The 17,305-nt window shown below is 41.2% G+C and overlaps 2 protein-coding genes across 4 annotated transcripts in view; both read left to right on the top strand.

Annotated features, from left to right (window-relative positions):
* The first annotated feature begins 80 nt into the window (after positions 1 to 80).
* gpx2 (glutathione peroxidase 2) lies at positions 81 to 1,492 on the top strand. The gene is made up of 2 exons (XM_019870180.1): positions 81 to 602; positions 866 to 1,492. The coding sequence occupies exons 1-2, from the start codon at positions 222 to 224 to the stop codon at positions 1,217 to 1,219; spliced, it is 735 nt and encodes a 244-aa protein (XP_019725739.1). The 5' UTR covers positions 81 to 221; the 3' UTR covers positions 1,220 to 1,492.
* Positions 1,493 to 3,565: 2,073 nt separating this feature from the next.
* LOC109516055 (signal-induced proliferation-associated 1-like protein 1) overlaps positions 3,566 to 17,305 on the top strand; it is a 42,907-nt gene continuing 29,167 nt past the window's right edge. For 2 of the 3 annotated variants that reach the window (XM_019870243.1, XM_019870240.1), the window contains exon 1: positions 3,566 to 3,894. The gene's annotated coding sequence lies outside the window, so the exon portion shown is untranslated. Of the gene's footprint in view, positions 3,895 to 9,188; positions 9,616 to 17,305 lie in introns of those variants that run through there. The other variant, XM_019870241.1, reaches the window with a different exon arrangement.

Below are 17,305 nucleotides of genomic sequence, written 5' to 3'. Positions count from 1 at the left end.
AAATAGAGAGTGAGTTTGGGTTTCACCGGGGGTTCATTTTTCATCACGTGTGGTAAAAGACTCTTGGAGATGTTAATTGTTTCATGGCTGATGTGGTTGCCTCTTAATTCGTCTTTTATACTCTTTTGAAAATGAACGTTCCATACTACTGTAGTCCTGCATCACTTAAACAAGAAAAAAACAACCTTAAAATTATGTTTTAAAAGTCTTTTCACAGTTTTATGCACCCACTTGATAAGTGTATTGAATTTCTGGTGTGGATCAGTTTTCCCGCTCCGTCATCTGATCGCAGCGCCTCCAGTGAGTCAGGTAACCACTGGCCTGTCTTATCAGATGCCCCGACTTCCCTTCAGCGCAAAGGCTCTCCTGTTCTGCTAAGGATGGCATTCATCGCCAAGACCTTCTACGACCTGAAGGCCACCACACTGGATGGCGATCTGGTGGACTTCAACGTGTACCGTGGGCGGGTGGTGCTGATAGAGAATGTGGCGTCGCTCTGAGGCACCACCGGCCAGGACTTCAGTCAGCTCAAGGAGCTCCAGGGCAAGTACCCTCATCGACTGGTGGTCCTGGCCTTCCCCTGTAACCAGTTTGGGTATCAGGTTAGTTGAGAAGCAATGTATTTCAACTGGAAGAGATAAGAGTAAACATCCCGGTTCTGGGATAGGCAAATTAATTTTTGTACAAATTGAATTTATAACTCCATTTCGTTCTTCCTCACCTTTAGTTTTGTGTTTTTTCACTGCCTGCCACTAAACCCAATAGGGCAAGCTTTTCGCTTACAAAAGAATAAAATGAAGGTAGCAAGACCCAAATGATTTGCCACATCTGACAGTAACCCAAGTAAATCATTCTCTTCTTCCAGGAGAATTGCAGCAATGGTGAGATCCTAAATTCCCTACAACATGTACGTCCAGGTGGTGGATTCCAGCCCAATTTCCCCATCTTTGAGAAGTGCGATGTCAATGGAGCTAACGCACATCCCGTCTTCGCCTATCTCAAAGAGAAACTCCCCTATCCCGACGACGACCCCAACTCCCTCATGCAAGACCCCAAATTCCTGGTTTGGAGCCCCATCAGCAGGACCGATGTTTCTTGGAACTTTGAGAAATTCCTCATAGCACCTGAAGGAGAGCCGTTTAAAAGATACAGCAGGAAGTTCCCCACGATTGACATAGAGCCTGACATTCAACGCTTGCTAAAATTAACCAAATCTTAACAATGGAGACTTTTAACACCCCGTTTAAGTCTTATTTAATGAAGGTGATATTATGAAACTCAAAAGAGATATCATCTGAAGCTTTGTAAGCACTTAAATGAAATGGTCAATTTTACGTTATTGTCAATTCGACCTGGTGTCGTCGAGTTTGGACGGAAGTCAGAATGTCCCGTTGTCCATCACCCACAGACACCAACGGAGAAGGTCAGAATAATAGTAAAAGGAAATATTTGGATGAAAAACACTAGACTATAAAACAAATAACCAAATGAAAAATTGAACTTTTAATATTACAACTTTGGTCAAGTAAGATTCCTCTTTATTTCTTGATTTCTCTTTTTAAATCACTATAATATTTCTTTAAAATGAACAAAGTTTGTTTGACTTTTTAAAATATAATTTACTATCTCAGAATACGAAATTTTCACAAAAACCTATTTTCTTCTAAGATATTGGCTTTATTAAAATAAAAAATTCATATTCTGCCCTATTATTACTTTTTTTTTTCTTTTTTGTGACAAAGCGTCTTTCTTGCTATGTTACCTTATTACATTATAAATTCTTGTGCAGTTACTGGTAACACTACGGCTGTAATCATTTAAGATTAAATAATTTTCTCCAAAAAGGACAAAGATTGCGATTTATGGTGTGAACATTACTGACGAGCCGTTCGTAATCTTGAGATGCCGTAAATCTGTTTTGTCGTAAAGAGTGGACATCCTGTGTTTGGACACGTCGATAATTTATCTAGTGTTTCCCTTTTTCTGCCCAGCAGATGGTGCTCTAGACTTGACTTTAAAAAAATTAACATTCTCCGCACATATACCTTACAAAATAATTGCCGATAGGAATAACCCCTATAACGTCTATTTCACAACGATTTAACATTCTTTTATTTTATGATGCATGCTGACATAGAACGAACTGGTGTTAAAAATTAGGTACACTGACAGCCATCCAAAAAAGACATGGAAAATTTACTGAAATGATGATCTAATCTAGTGGTTGGCAGGTTGGCCTCACAGTCTTGAGCTTCTGGGTTTGAGTCTCTGTGGTATGTATATCGCCATTAGCAATAAAGTTGGGTAAAACGTGAATAATTACGCAAACACAATGACCTCTTAAATAAACCTACAGTGTATTATATAGTCGAGCATGCTTACCACTGTGGAACATCGCCTTCAGCCCATTTATTGTCATAATCCACAATTCAGAGAGCAGCATGGGCAAATCACACGTGGTTGTCTTTGGAGCAGAATCCCTGGCAGCCACAGGGACAGGCAAACAAAACATTCTGAGTCAGAACTCGTGGTTGGATGCATAAGGCTGGTGAGAAACAGGAAGAGGTAAACGTAATATGCCAGAACTAGGTGGAAGGCGGGCACAACATCCATTTTGCATGGATGAGTGTCAGTCAATCTGACACTGACTGAGTCATCCATAAAGCTTTGAATAAGTGGGTTTGGCTGACTGGCAGAGGTGGACATGGCTGGCAGACTGTGACATATACTGGAGTGGTAAATCTAAATTCAATTTTAGTTGGCATGGGTGAAATTTGTCTTGGAACAGTATACAAAAAAATTACATTGCCATTTCTGTTTTAATTTTTTATTGGCACGTCGCCGGCCATGTCTTCTGTCTCTGGTTGTTTTTCCTCAGGCATGGACATTTCTTGCAATTAAAAATGAAGGCAGAAGGCGGGATTTGGAAATTTGTGGACTTCCACTTTTAAACCGTATTGACTTTTTGTGACATTTTATTAGTGTTGTGCCGTTTATTTCCAAAATAAAATGTGTGCCTTGCAAGGTTATTACAGTTAACAAAAACAAACAAAATAACTCAAACTAAAAGTGAAAAGAAACATGTTAGTGAAATAAAATTTGAACAAAAACTCTAAAAGGAAATCTATTTTACGTTTATAAAACTAACCAAAACTAATTTCATTTTTTGTTTAAACGTTCTTTGTTATCATACATGGGGTTCATTTTAAATGTATTTATTCCGGTATTGCTAGGAAAGTCAAACAGTTGTTTGAGAATTGTCGTTTACTTTATTTCACAATTCTTGGTGACCTTTTTTAATCTTGCACTAAACACTCTACGTGTTGTACTAAAACTAACACTAAAACGAATAAGGTCTCACCTAAAATGAAGCAATGCATATTGATTATCAAGAGGACCGCAGACAATCAAACTTGAATTTTCGGTTAAGTTTGTTTCTTTCCTTTCTCCAACAACACGCACACGGTCGCGCGCTCGCGTTAGTACAAACGCGAGCACTCCAGGTGAGCCCCTGTTGCCACGGGAACGTTTCGCTTTGCGCCGCCTCTCGCGAGACTTGAGCGGACAGCAGGCGATAGGCAGGAGAGAGGCACGGCGAATGAGCTCATCCCTCCAGCAGCTGCATAGCGCAGCGAGGCAAAGCCGCAACTTTTTTTTTTCCTATCAAACTTCTAAGTTGCTCCTCGGCCGAGATTAAAAAAAACCCTAGCTGACCTGCCACGTTTGAAGGTTAAAAAAATACAGCGAGAGGAAGTGGACGAAAGAGGTCGCGTGTTGCTGCTTCATGTCAAGGACTTGTGGGAGCCAAATTGAACAAAAGGAAAAGCTTCGTATTGGTTTTACAGGCACAAGAAGAAGGAGAGAGAAAAGCCCCCCGCCCGGAAAGGAGAGAAGGTGAGTTGGGGGTGGGGAAAATTGGTGCATTTTGGTGGTCGCACTCACGTACACGTCTGGCGCCGACACCGCGGAGAACGACGCGAATAAGGTGCAGTGATGAGTCAGTGTGGAAAACCTACCCGCGATTCCCTGAATTTTTAACTCTAAAGATGTTTGGTCGGGAAGCAACGTCACTCGATCGCCACCGTTGTTGTCAAAAATCCGCATTGTCCCCAGCGATGCTCGCGGAGCCCATTCACAGGTGGTTCCATGAACGTTACATGGCTGCAGCTTGACTCGTGTGTGTCAGTTTCCATGCCATTTCCATAACATCTGTATTTTCCAGACAGCAATGCTCGGGTATCAAAGTGACACATCCTAGTTATGATTGTGAAAATCATACAAATGTGGAGTCACCTCATCATATTTTCATGTTCCACATATATGTGGGTGGGTATACTATGTGTCACTGTTTACTTAAAACTCAAGGGTCGTAAAAGCTGCACAGTTAAAATGAAGGATATTTCAACAAAAAAAAAAATGGAATCTGAAATTCAACATAATAGCAAGCTGGGACAACCAAACAGTTAACATTCAGCTAGTGTATGGTTCATCTTATGTTAGGAGGGAATTTGGTTGGAAAATGCTTGATAAGGATTTAAATGGCTTTAAAATGGCAGGTTTTTGGAACCGATCAGCAAGTTTAAAAAAATGAAAACCGATTGCTGGACCAATCCATCTTTTTAAAGGCCTTGTTTATTTACTGTACAGTCAACTACCTATTCGTTTTATTGGTTTGCAAATTATTACATTGCAACCAATCACTGGTTTGGGATAAAATGCGATGCAATACTTTAAAGTGAAAAACATTGCAATTTTGCTCCAGATTTTCAGCTAAAATGAAAAGAGCCTCTCAAGAAACATGGTCAGAGACACTTTATTTGCTTTAGGGGGCCACAAAAAAACAATACGGTGAGCTGGTTTGACACTTGCTCACGAAGGCGTCTTGTGCCATATGAGTTATTTTCTAAACATGCCTGCTTGATTGCGCTTGTGAATGCTGTGTAAGATGGTTGACATGTATTTTTTTTTTGTGTGTTATTCTCTAAAAATGTATTTTGCTCCTTTTTTAATCGTCCCCTGTTATGAGTGAAAAGGCCCTTCTTGATGAATAAGTCGGCAGTGCTCATGTCTGACAGAGCTGCAAAGATGTGGCAATGTAGCGCCACATAGCAAACATAGCTTTTGTTCAGGTAGTTGGAACTATGCCACTGTGACAACCTGTCGGTCCCCCAATGCTTGAAAGCACTTTTTTTTTAATATCTTATGTAACCCAGCCCTCTTAAAAAAAAAAAAAACAATTTCCCCTCGTCTACTTGAATCGCAGTGTCTGTGACAGTGGAGCAAGGAAGAGGGGCAACTTTAAGTTCAGCTCTAGACAAGGATCAAGCATTTTTGGCATTCTTTTGAAGGCTTAGCTTGAGCCACAGTGGCTTGATTTATTACACTGCCATCTTCACTTGTGACTCTAATCTCCGCTTTATCTGCTTTAATTTTAACCGTTCATTCACACGGCATTTTTCTTACTTTCTTTTTTTTTTTTGCTTGATTTATATGGGCTTCTCGTGGAACCATAAACAGCTGTTGCGTATCACCGCAGAGGAAAGTATGTATTATTTAATATTCCACAGGGCTTTGCTTGCCAGTCAAGGTTAGGAAAATACAGCATTGTTCCGGCTGGTAAGATCATGTTGAGACTTGTCTGCAGCCACAGCAATAGGACTCCAGAGAGACTTGATCAAGAAAATTCCAGCAGAGATTTAAAGACGCCCTGCTACCTGTAGATGAGAATTTACGAGCCAAAGACCAAAAAAACTGCTGTGTGAGTCGGCTATACGTTCACCAACATTTTTGGGGGAAAATATGCCTCGAAAATCAGTTGAGCCATCATTGTGTGTTACTTGAGACTTAAATGCAGTGCATTTGCAGTTCTAAACCTGCAAGCAAGATTTGAATGTAGCCTGCCTCACTTCACGAGCCCCCCCTACTCCCCTTTGAGTCTCTGAGCAAAACTACGCCCCTCACTTACATGCAGGAGACGTACATTGTACATGGCGTGCACTCTAAACCAACTGACGTACGCCTCAGCTTCGACAGTGTTAGCATGACTTCTTGTTCTGAAGTGTTACTAGTGCTCTAAATACCAAGTCTTCTCGTTTTGAAGTTCTATTTTGTGTTCAAGGGACCAGCCGATAAATAGCTGGCCGATTTAATTGGCTGATCTGAGCTCATTTCAAAGCTCATGTTCATCCCTAACAAAGATAATTTAATTCGAACATTTCCCCACCCCAAAAATGAAGAAAAAAAAATCTCAGTTGTGAATTTAAACAAGGATAAAGTATTGTAAAACAGTCAAATGTTCTGCCTGTAAATGATCTTTATTGTTGTAAGCGTTAAGGGACCTAAAAGGAGTTAGTTTATTCATTAGGTGTTTTTTTAATTATTCGGCCAATTAATCAATTATCAGACTTTTATTAGGTCAAATATCAGCATGGCCCAGAAAAAAAAATCAAATTGCTCAGGCCCTATTTTGGAATCTCTAATCAATTAAAATTTGGTTGACAAACTTACCTGTGAAGCAGAAATGTTACTCGTTCCATGTCACTTCTAAATGTTACGCTGCCTGTAGTCCTTCGCTCCGCTTCTGTTTGCTAACCTTATATTCGGTATGTTAGCCGCCAATGAGCGCTGAGCGTTTTTGAATATTCTGGCGGCATATATTCCGCCATCGTTTCAACCGAGCTCCTGAAGCCCAAGGTAACAGGTCAGCGCGAGGCTGCTGGGCGACACGAGAGTGCACGGCAAATGATTGACACCTCGTCGGTCAGGTCTTCTGTCTCTGATTCGCTGGCTTCAACTTAATTCCACACGTGTAGGGATTTTAACGCTTTTGCGATACCAACGCAACAAAATTGTACAGTGTGCGTGCCCATAACGAACAGCCGTCAGATAAGATGAATTGGCAGCAAAAAGCCCGCAAACTCTCATGTTTTTCCATCAAAACAAAGACTCGGTCTCCAGATTTAATTCCTTGACGGCGGGCGTTTTTTTTCTATTTTGACTCGAAGCATTCTAACTTCTCGCACGAAAACATAGCGGCGTTTGGTTTCACATGCGCTTTTATCAGACGTCGCGAGGGAGGTTCCTGTTGCTAAAGTGAGACGATGTTGCCATTGTCTGTTGGAGGGGGAATTGCTCGAGCAAGGCAACAAACAACAAGAGGAGCTTTGTGCCGCGTTACAAGTGGCCACTCCGGAATGTGTGGGATGCAATTATCTTAAGTGGCCATCCCAAAATGCTTCAATGAACTGTTTACATTATATAATGAATAACGGGATCGCTGTTGTTGTTTTTTTAAGTGCGGGAGTCTTCAGTTACCTACCTTGATTATGCTTGGCTAAACTCAATCGGTAGAGCAGGTTCAAATCCCAGCGGTTTTCAGAGAGAAGCTAGCCTTGTTTCTGAGTAGCTGGTTCCATTCTGGGGATTCCTGAAGTACAGCGGTACCTTGACTTATACATTTCATGCGTTTGTGACCAAGCTCGCAACTTAATTTACTCTTCTATTAAATCAGTTTTCCATAGTGAAATGTATTAGAACTGGAACTAACTCATTATTCGAATGACTGATTCATCCGTTGATTATTTTGTTGATATTTCGATGAATCCAATTTTTTTTTTAACTTGTTTTAATTTCCCTCCTTTTATTCAAAACAGGGTATCATTTCAAATTGACTCCGTAGAAAATGTGAAATGATAAATTGGTGATTATTGCGTTTCTGGTTTGGTCTGTAACATCCATTCGAACAGTGATTCCCAACCTTTATTGAGCCAAGGCACATTTTTTTTAAGTTTGAAAAATCGCACGGCACACCAACAACAAAATTGTCACAAAAAGAGAATATATTTGTCAGTTTCCTACTTTTTACCATCTAACAGAAAGTCATTTATTTGTTCTTGCTGTCACTGTAAATTGCTGGCATAGATAAACGGACAAAGATACATTATTTGTTGTTAATAAATCGTTTTCTTACCAATTACGTGAATTTTGGTTCGTTCCCGCGGCACACCGTTAGAGCTCTCGCGGCACACTAATGTGCCATGGCACACTGGTTGGGAATCACTGCATTAGAAAATTGTTAAAAATATTGTTCATTGCTTTTCAAAGTACAAGCAGATGTTTGCAAATGTCTGAAGAAAAGATAATCAGTCTGCTTTGAAGGAGGGCTCCAGAAATCAGAGAATGGTTCCTGTTGAGAGGGCCAAAATTCCAAGAAAAGATCTATGAACAAATAATCAATTCTCAAAACAATTACCGACTAATCGTTGGATCTCGAAAATAAGCAGTGTGACAATGGGCCGATATCTTTGTGGAATGTTGTGAAAAACATGTGAGTGAGCGAAATTTGTCACATGGCAACTGAAATCAATTGAAAATTCCGTTAAATTGTTCCAACAAACAAAAAAAAACCCCCCACCAGATTATGTTTTGCTTAAAAAGCCAAGAAAACATAATAAGGAGAACGTAAATAAATGAACAGGATTGATAAAGTGTCACCAAGCAGAAATCCATGCACAGACTATATATTATTCACGTTTTGATGTGTGCCTTTTACTAATGAAAATGAAAACTGCTGACATCAATGAGCATCTGACAAATATGAGTCAGCCTGTCAGTGAAAAAGTCAAATGACTCCACGATGACCTCAGCTGGCCGCTCGCTGGTGGACATTGAGGCTTGATGGCTTTGACCGTAATGAGGTGTGACTATGGCTTTCCTGCCTGTCTCATGGTCGGAATGCGACGCTTTTGTCCTCGTCGGAACCGTCCTCCGCGCACCAGCCCAGAGCCGAAAGTGCGCGGCTGTGCGACGACAATTGCGATGATGTCATCCCTTTCATTGCGCTGTCACCGAATAAATGCGGGCAAAGAACACGTCCCCCTCCATTCCGCCCCACCTGCTATATATTCGGGAAGTTTGACCTGGCAGAAACGCACAACAATCCAGGCGTATTTTGTAGGGGCGGCGGGTTTGTTTTTGGCGTCCCCGGCTTCTCTTGGTGGTCTTTTAATTGTTCTGAAGTGAAAAATCTCATGTTGACTTGTTCCCGTCATCCCGTGCCCAATTTCAAAACCAACTGCCACAATTATGCAGAAATCCCACGGTAACTTCCCCCTCCCGTTTTCTCCTCCCATAAGACCGCATTGATGCCGAAAATAGATGATGGCGATGGAGAAAGAAGCCAATGGAGCAAAGAACCAAAGAATGTGAGAGAAAGTGAGACGAGCACAAGGAAGAAAAACAACTCTCCAGAGTGAAATCTGGCGTTTTGGACGATGATGATCATCTGCCGCTGGCAACTTTCTGACATGCTCGTTATTGTCTGGACATGTCTGCCAGTTGCTACACTGTCTCTCTCGTTTGGCCTGCGCACACTCCCTCTCTGGAACACATCACACACACTTCTGAGGAGAATCCAAACACGCAGAAGCAGAGTTGCAGGCTTGCGTCTTATGCCGAGCCCATGTGGGCCGTCGTGGAAAATAATTTGGCAAAAAAAAAGAAACCACAGAGGTTTTTCTGTTGTCCCCGCGGTGGGCCGAAATCCGAGAAGGAGGCAGGAATGCATGAGGGCTTGTTCATGACTGAGCTTGAAGAAAGATCGCGACATATAGACAGGTCGGTTCAGCTCTTCTTCATTCCTACTTGGTCGTCGCGTTCAGGTGCGACATGTGATGTTTTCGTGTAGTATCGGAGGAATGCTAGCACATGGCTGCTTGTTCAAACACGACACTTGCCACCGAGTACACTCATGCCCGAGGTTGTGTTCCCAATTCCACGTCCTCTGCCTTGCGTTTATTTCCACCCTTTGACTTCCTGTTCTGCTCTTAATACCAATAGGAAAGAATGAGACCGGGGTAATTCAAAGGCTTCCTTTCCTCAAGTTTGATTGCCTTTCAAGGAGTCGCAGGTGGACTCAGGAAAACGTCCCTCTATTATAAAGCAGTGGGAAAGCGTATGAAGGACCTACAGGGTTTTTTTGTTTGTTTTTTTGGGGGAGCAGTCACTTGGCTTATTTTATTGCTTTGACTTGCTGGAAAAATTTGTGATGTGAGCACAAGATGGTGGCAAGGAACTCAACTTGCATCAGAAAAAGCACATTTGGAAGATAATCTCACGTAATTTTGCCTTGGCAAAGTCCGCTAGTTTAATGCTAACACACGATGTAAAATGCCCATAGATGGGCAAACAAAGAGCATCAATGGGAACTCTAACTAGCTAACTAAAATTGGCATTTACATTAATTTCAGTGTGTAAAGATGAGTTGAGATGTGAGTGTTTTGAGTTACGAGCATTATGAACCAAATCAAGCTAACTGAATCCACCACTGTCTCTCCATCAGAGATGAGAAAAGCTGCCGCAAGCTAATTTCCGACAAAATCATCAGGAAACAACACAACGAGCAATGCTAAAACAGCTAGCCCAAGCAAGTGAAAAACACCTTATCAGTCAAGATTTTTTCAGATCAGACTAAGGATTTTTGAAGACCCGAAGCTTGCGTTTTTTCCAATTATTTTTTTAAGGTTACAACATTTCGAAATGGGGTCTTTAGCCGTGTTATTCCAGGTGGACAGGTCAAATAGGGCCCCTTCATAACAAACATGGCTGCTTTCCCACAGTCTTTCCTCTGTGCCTGCCTGTTTCCTGCACAATTCATTGATGTGTTCCTGGATACGCGCTAGCACAACAGAAAATTGGGCGGTATGTGTGAAGCGTGGCGCGCGCAGGCGAGTATGTGAGACGCAGGCCTGGACCGTTCACCTCCTCCAGGCTTTTAAGGCTCACTAGTGCTGTGTCTTTGTGTACAAGTGGCACTTTGCTGTCCTCACCGGGGAGGAGGTAAGGTGTTGCCATGTCACTGTTGACGCGATACTTGCCCGGAATGCTAATGGAGTGCTGGTTGCCCTCGGCTGTTTTGCTATTAGAAAGAGACAGCGAGCATCTCTGATGTGCTATCTTGTCATCCGTGCGGCAATATTAGATTCTGACAGTCTGGTAAACATAAGCAAAAATGTTGCGGTATCACAGCATTAAAATTACAGCTCAAAAATTTGCATTTTAGGAAATATTTGGGTACAAACAGCTTTTCCTCACTGAACTATTTTACTATTTTTAAATAAAATGGAGACTCTTTAGTCCAGAAGAAATGTGCATCATGTTAAGTTTAAATAAATACATGAATAAATGTTGACATTCTTCTTCTGCTTTAATTCGTCTTAGTAAGTCACAGTGTCCCATCCCTATAGTTATATTTAGCACAGACCCATGGGCTCCGCATGTTATCCAGTAAAAGCAAAAAGGCATCTGTTTTCAGTATCTCGTCTTTTTCTCTCTCTCTCTCTGTTAAGCACTGAGGAATGGGGGGTGGGGGGGGGGGTTCAATGGAGGCAATTAACTTCACAGAGGCGGCTTGTTTACTCAGCTCTGCAAGCAGCCAATTATATTTTGCTATGCTCAAAAAAGAAAAATAGAGCTCATTACAGGTGACAGACAGTATCAGTGGTTATTGAAACCTTGATTTTTTTTTTTTTTTTTACATCCACGGTAAACCGTTCAAACCTGAAATCAGCTCATGCCCACTTGGGCGCTAAATTAATCTGAAATATTAATAATGAAATGAGAGGCCTACGCGTATTGGGGTGAAACGAATCCTTAAGTAATTCGGGTTTCTCGATTTAAAAAACATGTATACTGTTTGAGGATTTTTTTTTTTTTCTGACTGCGGTGATCATTTACGGGAACTTAATTTGTACCGTCAGGCAGTCGCAACGACACTCATTCATACGGTAACATGACGCCAACATGCTGCAAAGACCAACTTCAAAATAAGAGCTTTTTAAATAATAAAAGGACATCAATGCCTACTGCCTGACTACGTTACAGTTTGTCCCAATCCATCTTTAACAAACAAGGCTTCCTCAAATGTGCTGTTTGAGCAGGCAAAGTGCTCTTGTGATATTTTGTGAAATGTCTTCTTTGCTGTTGTGTATTCTTGATAGTTCTTTAAACAAGCTAAAATATATATAATCTGAATAGTTGATCATTTTATAGAATTTGATAGAAAGAAAAATTGTCAGGCAATAAAATCAACGATTCCTTGGACGCAATACTGTCAGTAACGGTCGCAAAAGATCCTATCGTACTGATAATATCGTACTGTGTGTTGGTCTCCGTTTACTATTTCGAGGCTTGAGTGAGAGAAGGGACCAAAACAAAAACAACAGTTCTTGGGACATCTCAGATTTTGCTGCTCACACATAATCGCAGCATTAGTAGGCTTTGTGTGTGTTTAATGAAAGCTGAAATAGTGCAAACGCTGCATCCCTGGATCGCTGCCTTAAATGTCAGGCGGCTTGTGTTGGAACCGGCTTGTGACCGCGATAAACTGCAGCGGCAGAGCTTGCATGTGCCTCTGAAGGCCAATCGCATCCATCGGCACTGTCTTTCTCCAGCGCGGAATGTCATTTAGTGGAAAGCCGCAGTTACGCAATACTTGCTGACTTCTTGCAGTCCGACCAACTGACTGCGTGTGACTTGATGAGCTCTGTGGCCTGTCTTGACAGGAGTGGAAATGCACTGCACGAGGCGGCCACGTGCCAACTGCAGTGACTGCCTGTCGCGTTAAGGTGTGGGCTATTGTGTCCTCATCAAGATGGAGCTCATTCGAAAAGATCCAATTAACAGAGCAAGGCTGACAGATAACTGATGGATCCGTGGGTGGGGGGGTGGATGCCATCCAAGGTGGAGGAGACATCATCATGGCATATGTATAAATATATTTTAGAAGTGTTTATATATTGTAGCTCAGAAGAGAAATAGAAGAAAGTTCAACGTATCAGCAAATAATTGAAGTGCTGACAGTGAACCGCATATTCAAAATTCACATTATTTTTCCGTGGAACATATTTGCTGAAAAACCTCTGCTTTTTCCAAAATGTCCCTAAGATGCCACAATGTCACCAAAGCTTTGTCTAAATAGGGTTTGATGTCAAGGAAGTATAGACTAGAGCTGCGGACATTGACGTCACGCATCCCACAATGTACTGCACCAAATGTAAAGAATGCCATTTTGGCCGGTTGAAAAAAACCTTTGCGCTAAATTTGCTGCATTGCAATTTGATTCCCTCCCACCGGTGACCGTTTGAGTTGCGGAAGTTGTCTGCCTCAGTGAATCCACCAGGCAGGCGTCCAGTAAGCAAACAGATGCTGTCATGCTAGCCAGGAAGAGGCTATTTTTGCTAACGTAGCTTACCGAAAACCCGAACCTTTTCATCAGCTTTGTTAAACCACCGTTCAAGCAAATGAATGTCATTTGAATTTGTTGGAAAGTATTTTTAGGTGCTACAACTTGCCTTCGTGACCCTTGAATGTCTGCCGCATAAACTGAGGCAGATGAGCACAGGCAAAAGCCGGTCAAGGTCGCCAGTTTGTTCACGTTGGTGCATTCCTGTGAGCCACCCATTTTTCCAGCAAGTATCGGAAAAGGATTAAAATGTGAAGTGATACTGTCTTCTAATGGTCAGATTGACTGATTTAATTCCTCAATTCTACAGAATCACTGATATATGCTAATTTAATCATTACTCTCAATTGTAAACTATTTGCTTCTATCCTCCTAGAAAGGCAGTGAAAACAAATGAGTCACATGCCATCCGTCCTCGATACATATTGACTAATAGACAAGCTTTGTATATCAAGGAGGAGCTCATTTTAGCCTGGGGTGTTTGTGGAGGTTCCACATGACGATCAGTCATCCCTGGACTTGGTATGTTAAAACTAAAAACAATGCTAGCAACAACGCTTTGTGTGTCTCTAGTAAGCGTGAGCGCTTGACCTGTGCAGAAACCTCAGGGAGATAATGACAATTTAGATGAGCAGAACGTAATATTTGAGTGGATGTTTGTCACTAGAGGTCATGTTTTGCTAAACCGACTGATGCACGCACGTCAAAATCGAGTGGGTAAGCCCACTGCGAGTTATGCTAGTGTCAAGGTCAATTAAGATACAGTTCTTTGTCAACACATCACAAGCGTTTCGTATGCCCCCCCCCCACCAAGCTTTGATTACGCCATCTTTCATCTCATCATCTTGTCCCATTTGGCGAGCATGAGGGTATATTAATCCCAGTGTCACCTTGACTTGCACCTGCCTGACGAGCTCGCTTTGTTTTCTTGCTCTCTCAGCAAACCAGCCTCTCTTCGATGGGGAGTCTTAGTGCTATTAAAAAGCATTACGACTCAAGCTACATTTATCTGCCTTATCAAATTAGTTTTAGGGGCTTTTTTTACCCTGATTGTGAAGCAACTGTTGATTGATGGGAACTCCAAGGGGCGCACGGAGCGTCTTCAGCTACAATAGATGTGATTTCAATTGTCTGCTGCTCATGTTTGTCGCCACTTCTCGGCAGCTTCACGACATTTGCCGAGCGGCCTAATCAAACAATCGCAAGCTCGTCTGCTTTCGCAACCGCACCATGCCACAACCTGCTCGGAAAGACCTGACATGTCAGAGAACAAAACAGCAGTATATTCATGAAGAATTCCCTGATTAGAACTGGCTTTCAATAATGTTGAATGTGACGTTGAATGTATGTGTATGTGGTAAGCGGATCGGAAAATGGATGGATGGAAATCTTGACTGCGAGACTAATATGTTTGTGTGTCAGGTAGAAGCTAAATGTAGCTTGGCATGTAAGTGGAAGTTTGGAGAATCGTCCACATGTGCATATATACAGGCACCTCACCTGAATTTTTTTTCAAAAGTAAACAATCTGTAAGTCATATATTTTTACAGGTAATCTAATAAAATGTCTTAATGTAGTAAGATTTAAATATTTTTAGGGTACTGCACACATAATTATTAAAAAATAAAAAATAAAAGCAACAACAGCCAGAAATGGGGAATTAATGTCACAGTAAGCTATTTGACAAAGGAGAAAGTATTTCCGTTAATCGCATCACATCTGAAATGGCTCAGTAGAGCAGCGTAAGAAACTAGTAAAAATCATAAGGTTGAAAACAGCCTTTCTGTTTTTTTGTTTTTTTTTTAAAGGAAAGTTATCTTACCTGCACCAATGTCATTTGTAAGCAGATTGTGTGACCAAAACTAAATTTTCAAGCACTAATATCTTTCAATTACATTGTGATAGGCCTTGGATACTTGAGGGTTTTATTCAAGAAGCATTTGGCGTATTATCAAGTTGATAAACTGGATACATTCAATGCATTGACTTGTCTTTAAATATGAGGTCCTGGTTTTGTTTCCTCCATGCGTTTACAGGCAGTGGATATGAAGCTTGGGGGCAATAGACGGCTTCTAAACATCGCAGACTTTTGTCGTATTGACACCTCTGCGGTGAGAATGTGTCGAGTTACCGTCAACTGGCCCCTGCCGCTCAGAAACGGTTGTATGCTGAAGAACGAGTTGACCTTTGAACTCTTACTTGGACTTTGGGGTCAAATCTGATTGGCTTTCATGTGAGTAATACAATGCAACTTACTTCACTCTCGAAGTCAGTTTAAAGCTTAAACTGAGAGATGTCTGAAGTGAAGAATTATTATTGTTATTTATTTTATTTTTTTTAAATATTCTATTTATATATCATCGTCTGCGGAGATTGAACAAAGTAAACATGAGGTGTAGAAAGCACATATATCAAATGGAATAAATAAATAAGTATATAAAGTGCAGACACTTGAAAAATGAATTCAACCACAGTAACGGAGTATTTGTACTTCATTACTTCCCACCACAGTGGAGTAAATGTGCTGAACAAAACAGGTTTGGTTTCGGACTTCAGATGTCCTCCCTTCTTTCCCCCCTTTCTTTTTTTTTTTTTTTTTTTTTTGGGCTGCACCGTAGCCCTCTTCTTGTGAATCACAGGCGGCAACCGGTTCCCCCAGCCCTCCGTCGTGCATCAAGCCTGTTAATTATGCTGCTTCTGCACTCACGTCTTTACTATTTTAATCCTATACTTGCTGAAACTGTTTCATCCTAAAACACACTTGAGTCAACAGAGGCAATCGGCTAGCCTCTTGCTGAGCATGGCATATTTGTTTGGTCACAAATGAAGAGATATTTGTTAAGAGATACGCTCGTGAGAAGCCCCACACCACACTGAAAGAAAAGACCACTGCAGAGGTAACGCTGCGACTGAAATGAGGCGGCAGTTTGGGACGTAATAAGATTTTTATAAAAAATGTTCTTATTAATTCATGGGTAATTTGCCTCTATTTAGCCATCAGTCTCACCAATAAGACCAGAACATTTATATTTCATACATCGGACTTTGTTTTTGTTTAATACACACATGAATTTATTACTTTTGTTTCTCAAAAATGGGGGCTCATGAAAAAAAATAACCACATATTAAATTGCAATCGCAATATTGAGGAAAGAAAATCGCTTAATCAATTGGATTATTTTTCCCAATCATTTGGCTCCAAAAAGCCATATCGAAAATGGATGGATCATTGTATTGTCACTCAAGATTCATGGACTCAATCCTGTGAGAATAGTACCGTATTATATGCACTATAAAGCGCACCTTCAATGAATGGCCTATTTTAAAACTGTTTTCATATTTAGGGTACGTTGCATTATAAGGCGCATAGAATAGAAGCTACAATAGCGGCTGCGGTTACGCTATGCATCCACTAGATGGAGCTACGCTAAAGAGAATACAATACAATTCAATGCAGGCTTATTTACATAGAGACTTCACAACCGCTGCAGCTGTAACAAAGCCATTAGAACTGGTCACAAACACGGACATGAAACATAAATACAAATGGCATTCCAAAACAAAAAATGAAAGACAAAGGTTATGATTCAACAAAAAGGCACACAAACCTCGTGGGCTCACATCCACAAGGGACTAAATATCCTTCGAAGTCTTGCTTGTCTCCTTCTTCCTTCGTTTACTCAGTAGTTAAGTATGCGTTTGGCGTTATCTTCGTTTCATTATGGCTGCGGAGAGCTCACAAAGTAGTTGTCTGTTTGGGTGTGTGTTGGGCGAATGCACATGTCAATTAGTGTCGGGCAGAACACTTTTAGATTACAATAGGGTTCCTGCTAATAATCCCCACTAGATGGCATAGGAACACACTAACAGGGAAACAACTCAATTGGGAATATAAAGAGACTGTGACACCAGATATAAGGCGCATCGGATTATAGGGCGCACTGTCGGCTTTTGGGAAAATCGAATGCTTTTAGGTGTGCCTTATAGACGGAAATACGGTACTCATCTTTTTAGAAATACAGGTTGTTATATCAATAACAGTTGAAAGGAAGAAAGAAGTTGCAC

This window comes from Hippocampus comes, unplaced genomic scaffold, assembly GCF_001891065.2.
Source record: "Hippocampus comes isolate QL1 unplaced genomic scaffold, H_comes_QL1_v1.1 scaffold43, whole genome shotgun sequence".
NCBI classification, from domain to species: Eukaryota; Metazoa; Chordata; class Actinopteri; order Syngnathiformes; family Syngnathidae; genus Hippocampus; species Hippocampus comes.
Note: the sequence above shows the minus strand (reverse complement) of the source record. Positions and strands in the feature narration are given on the sequence as shown.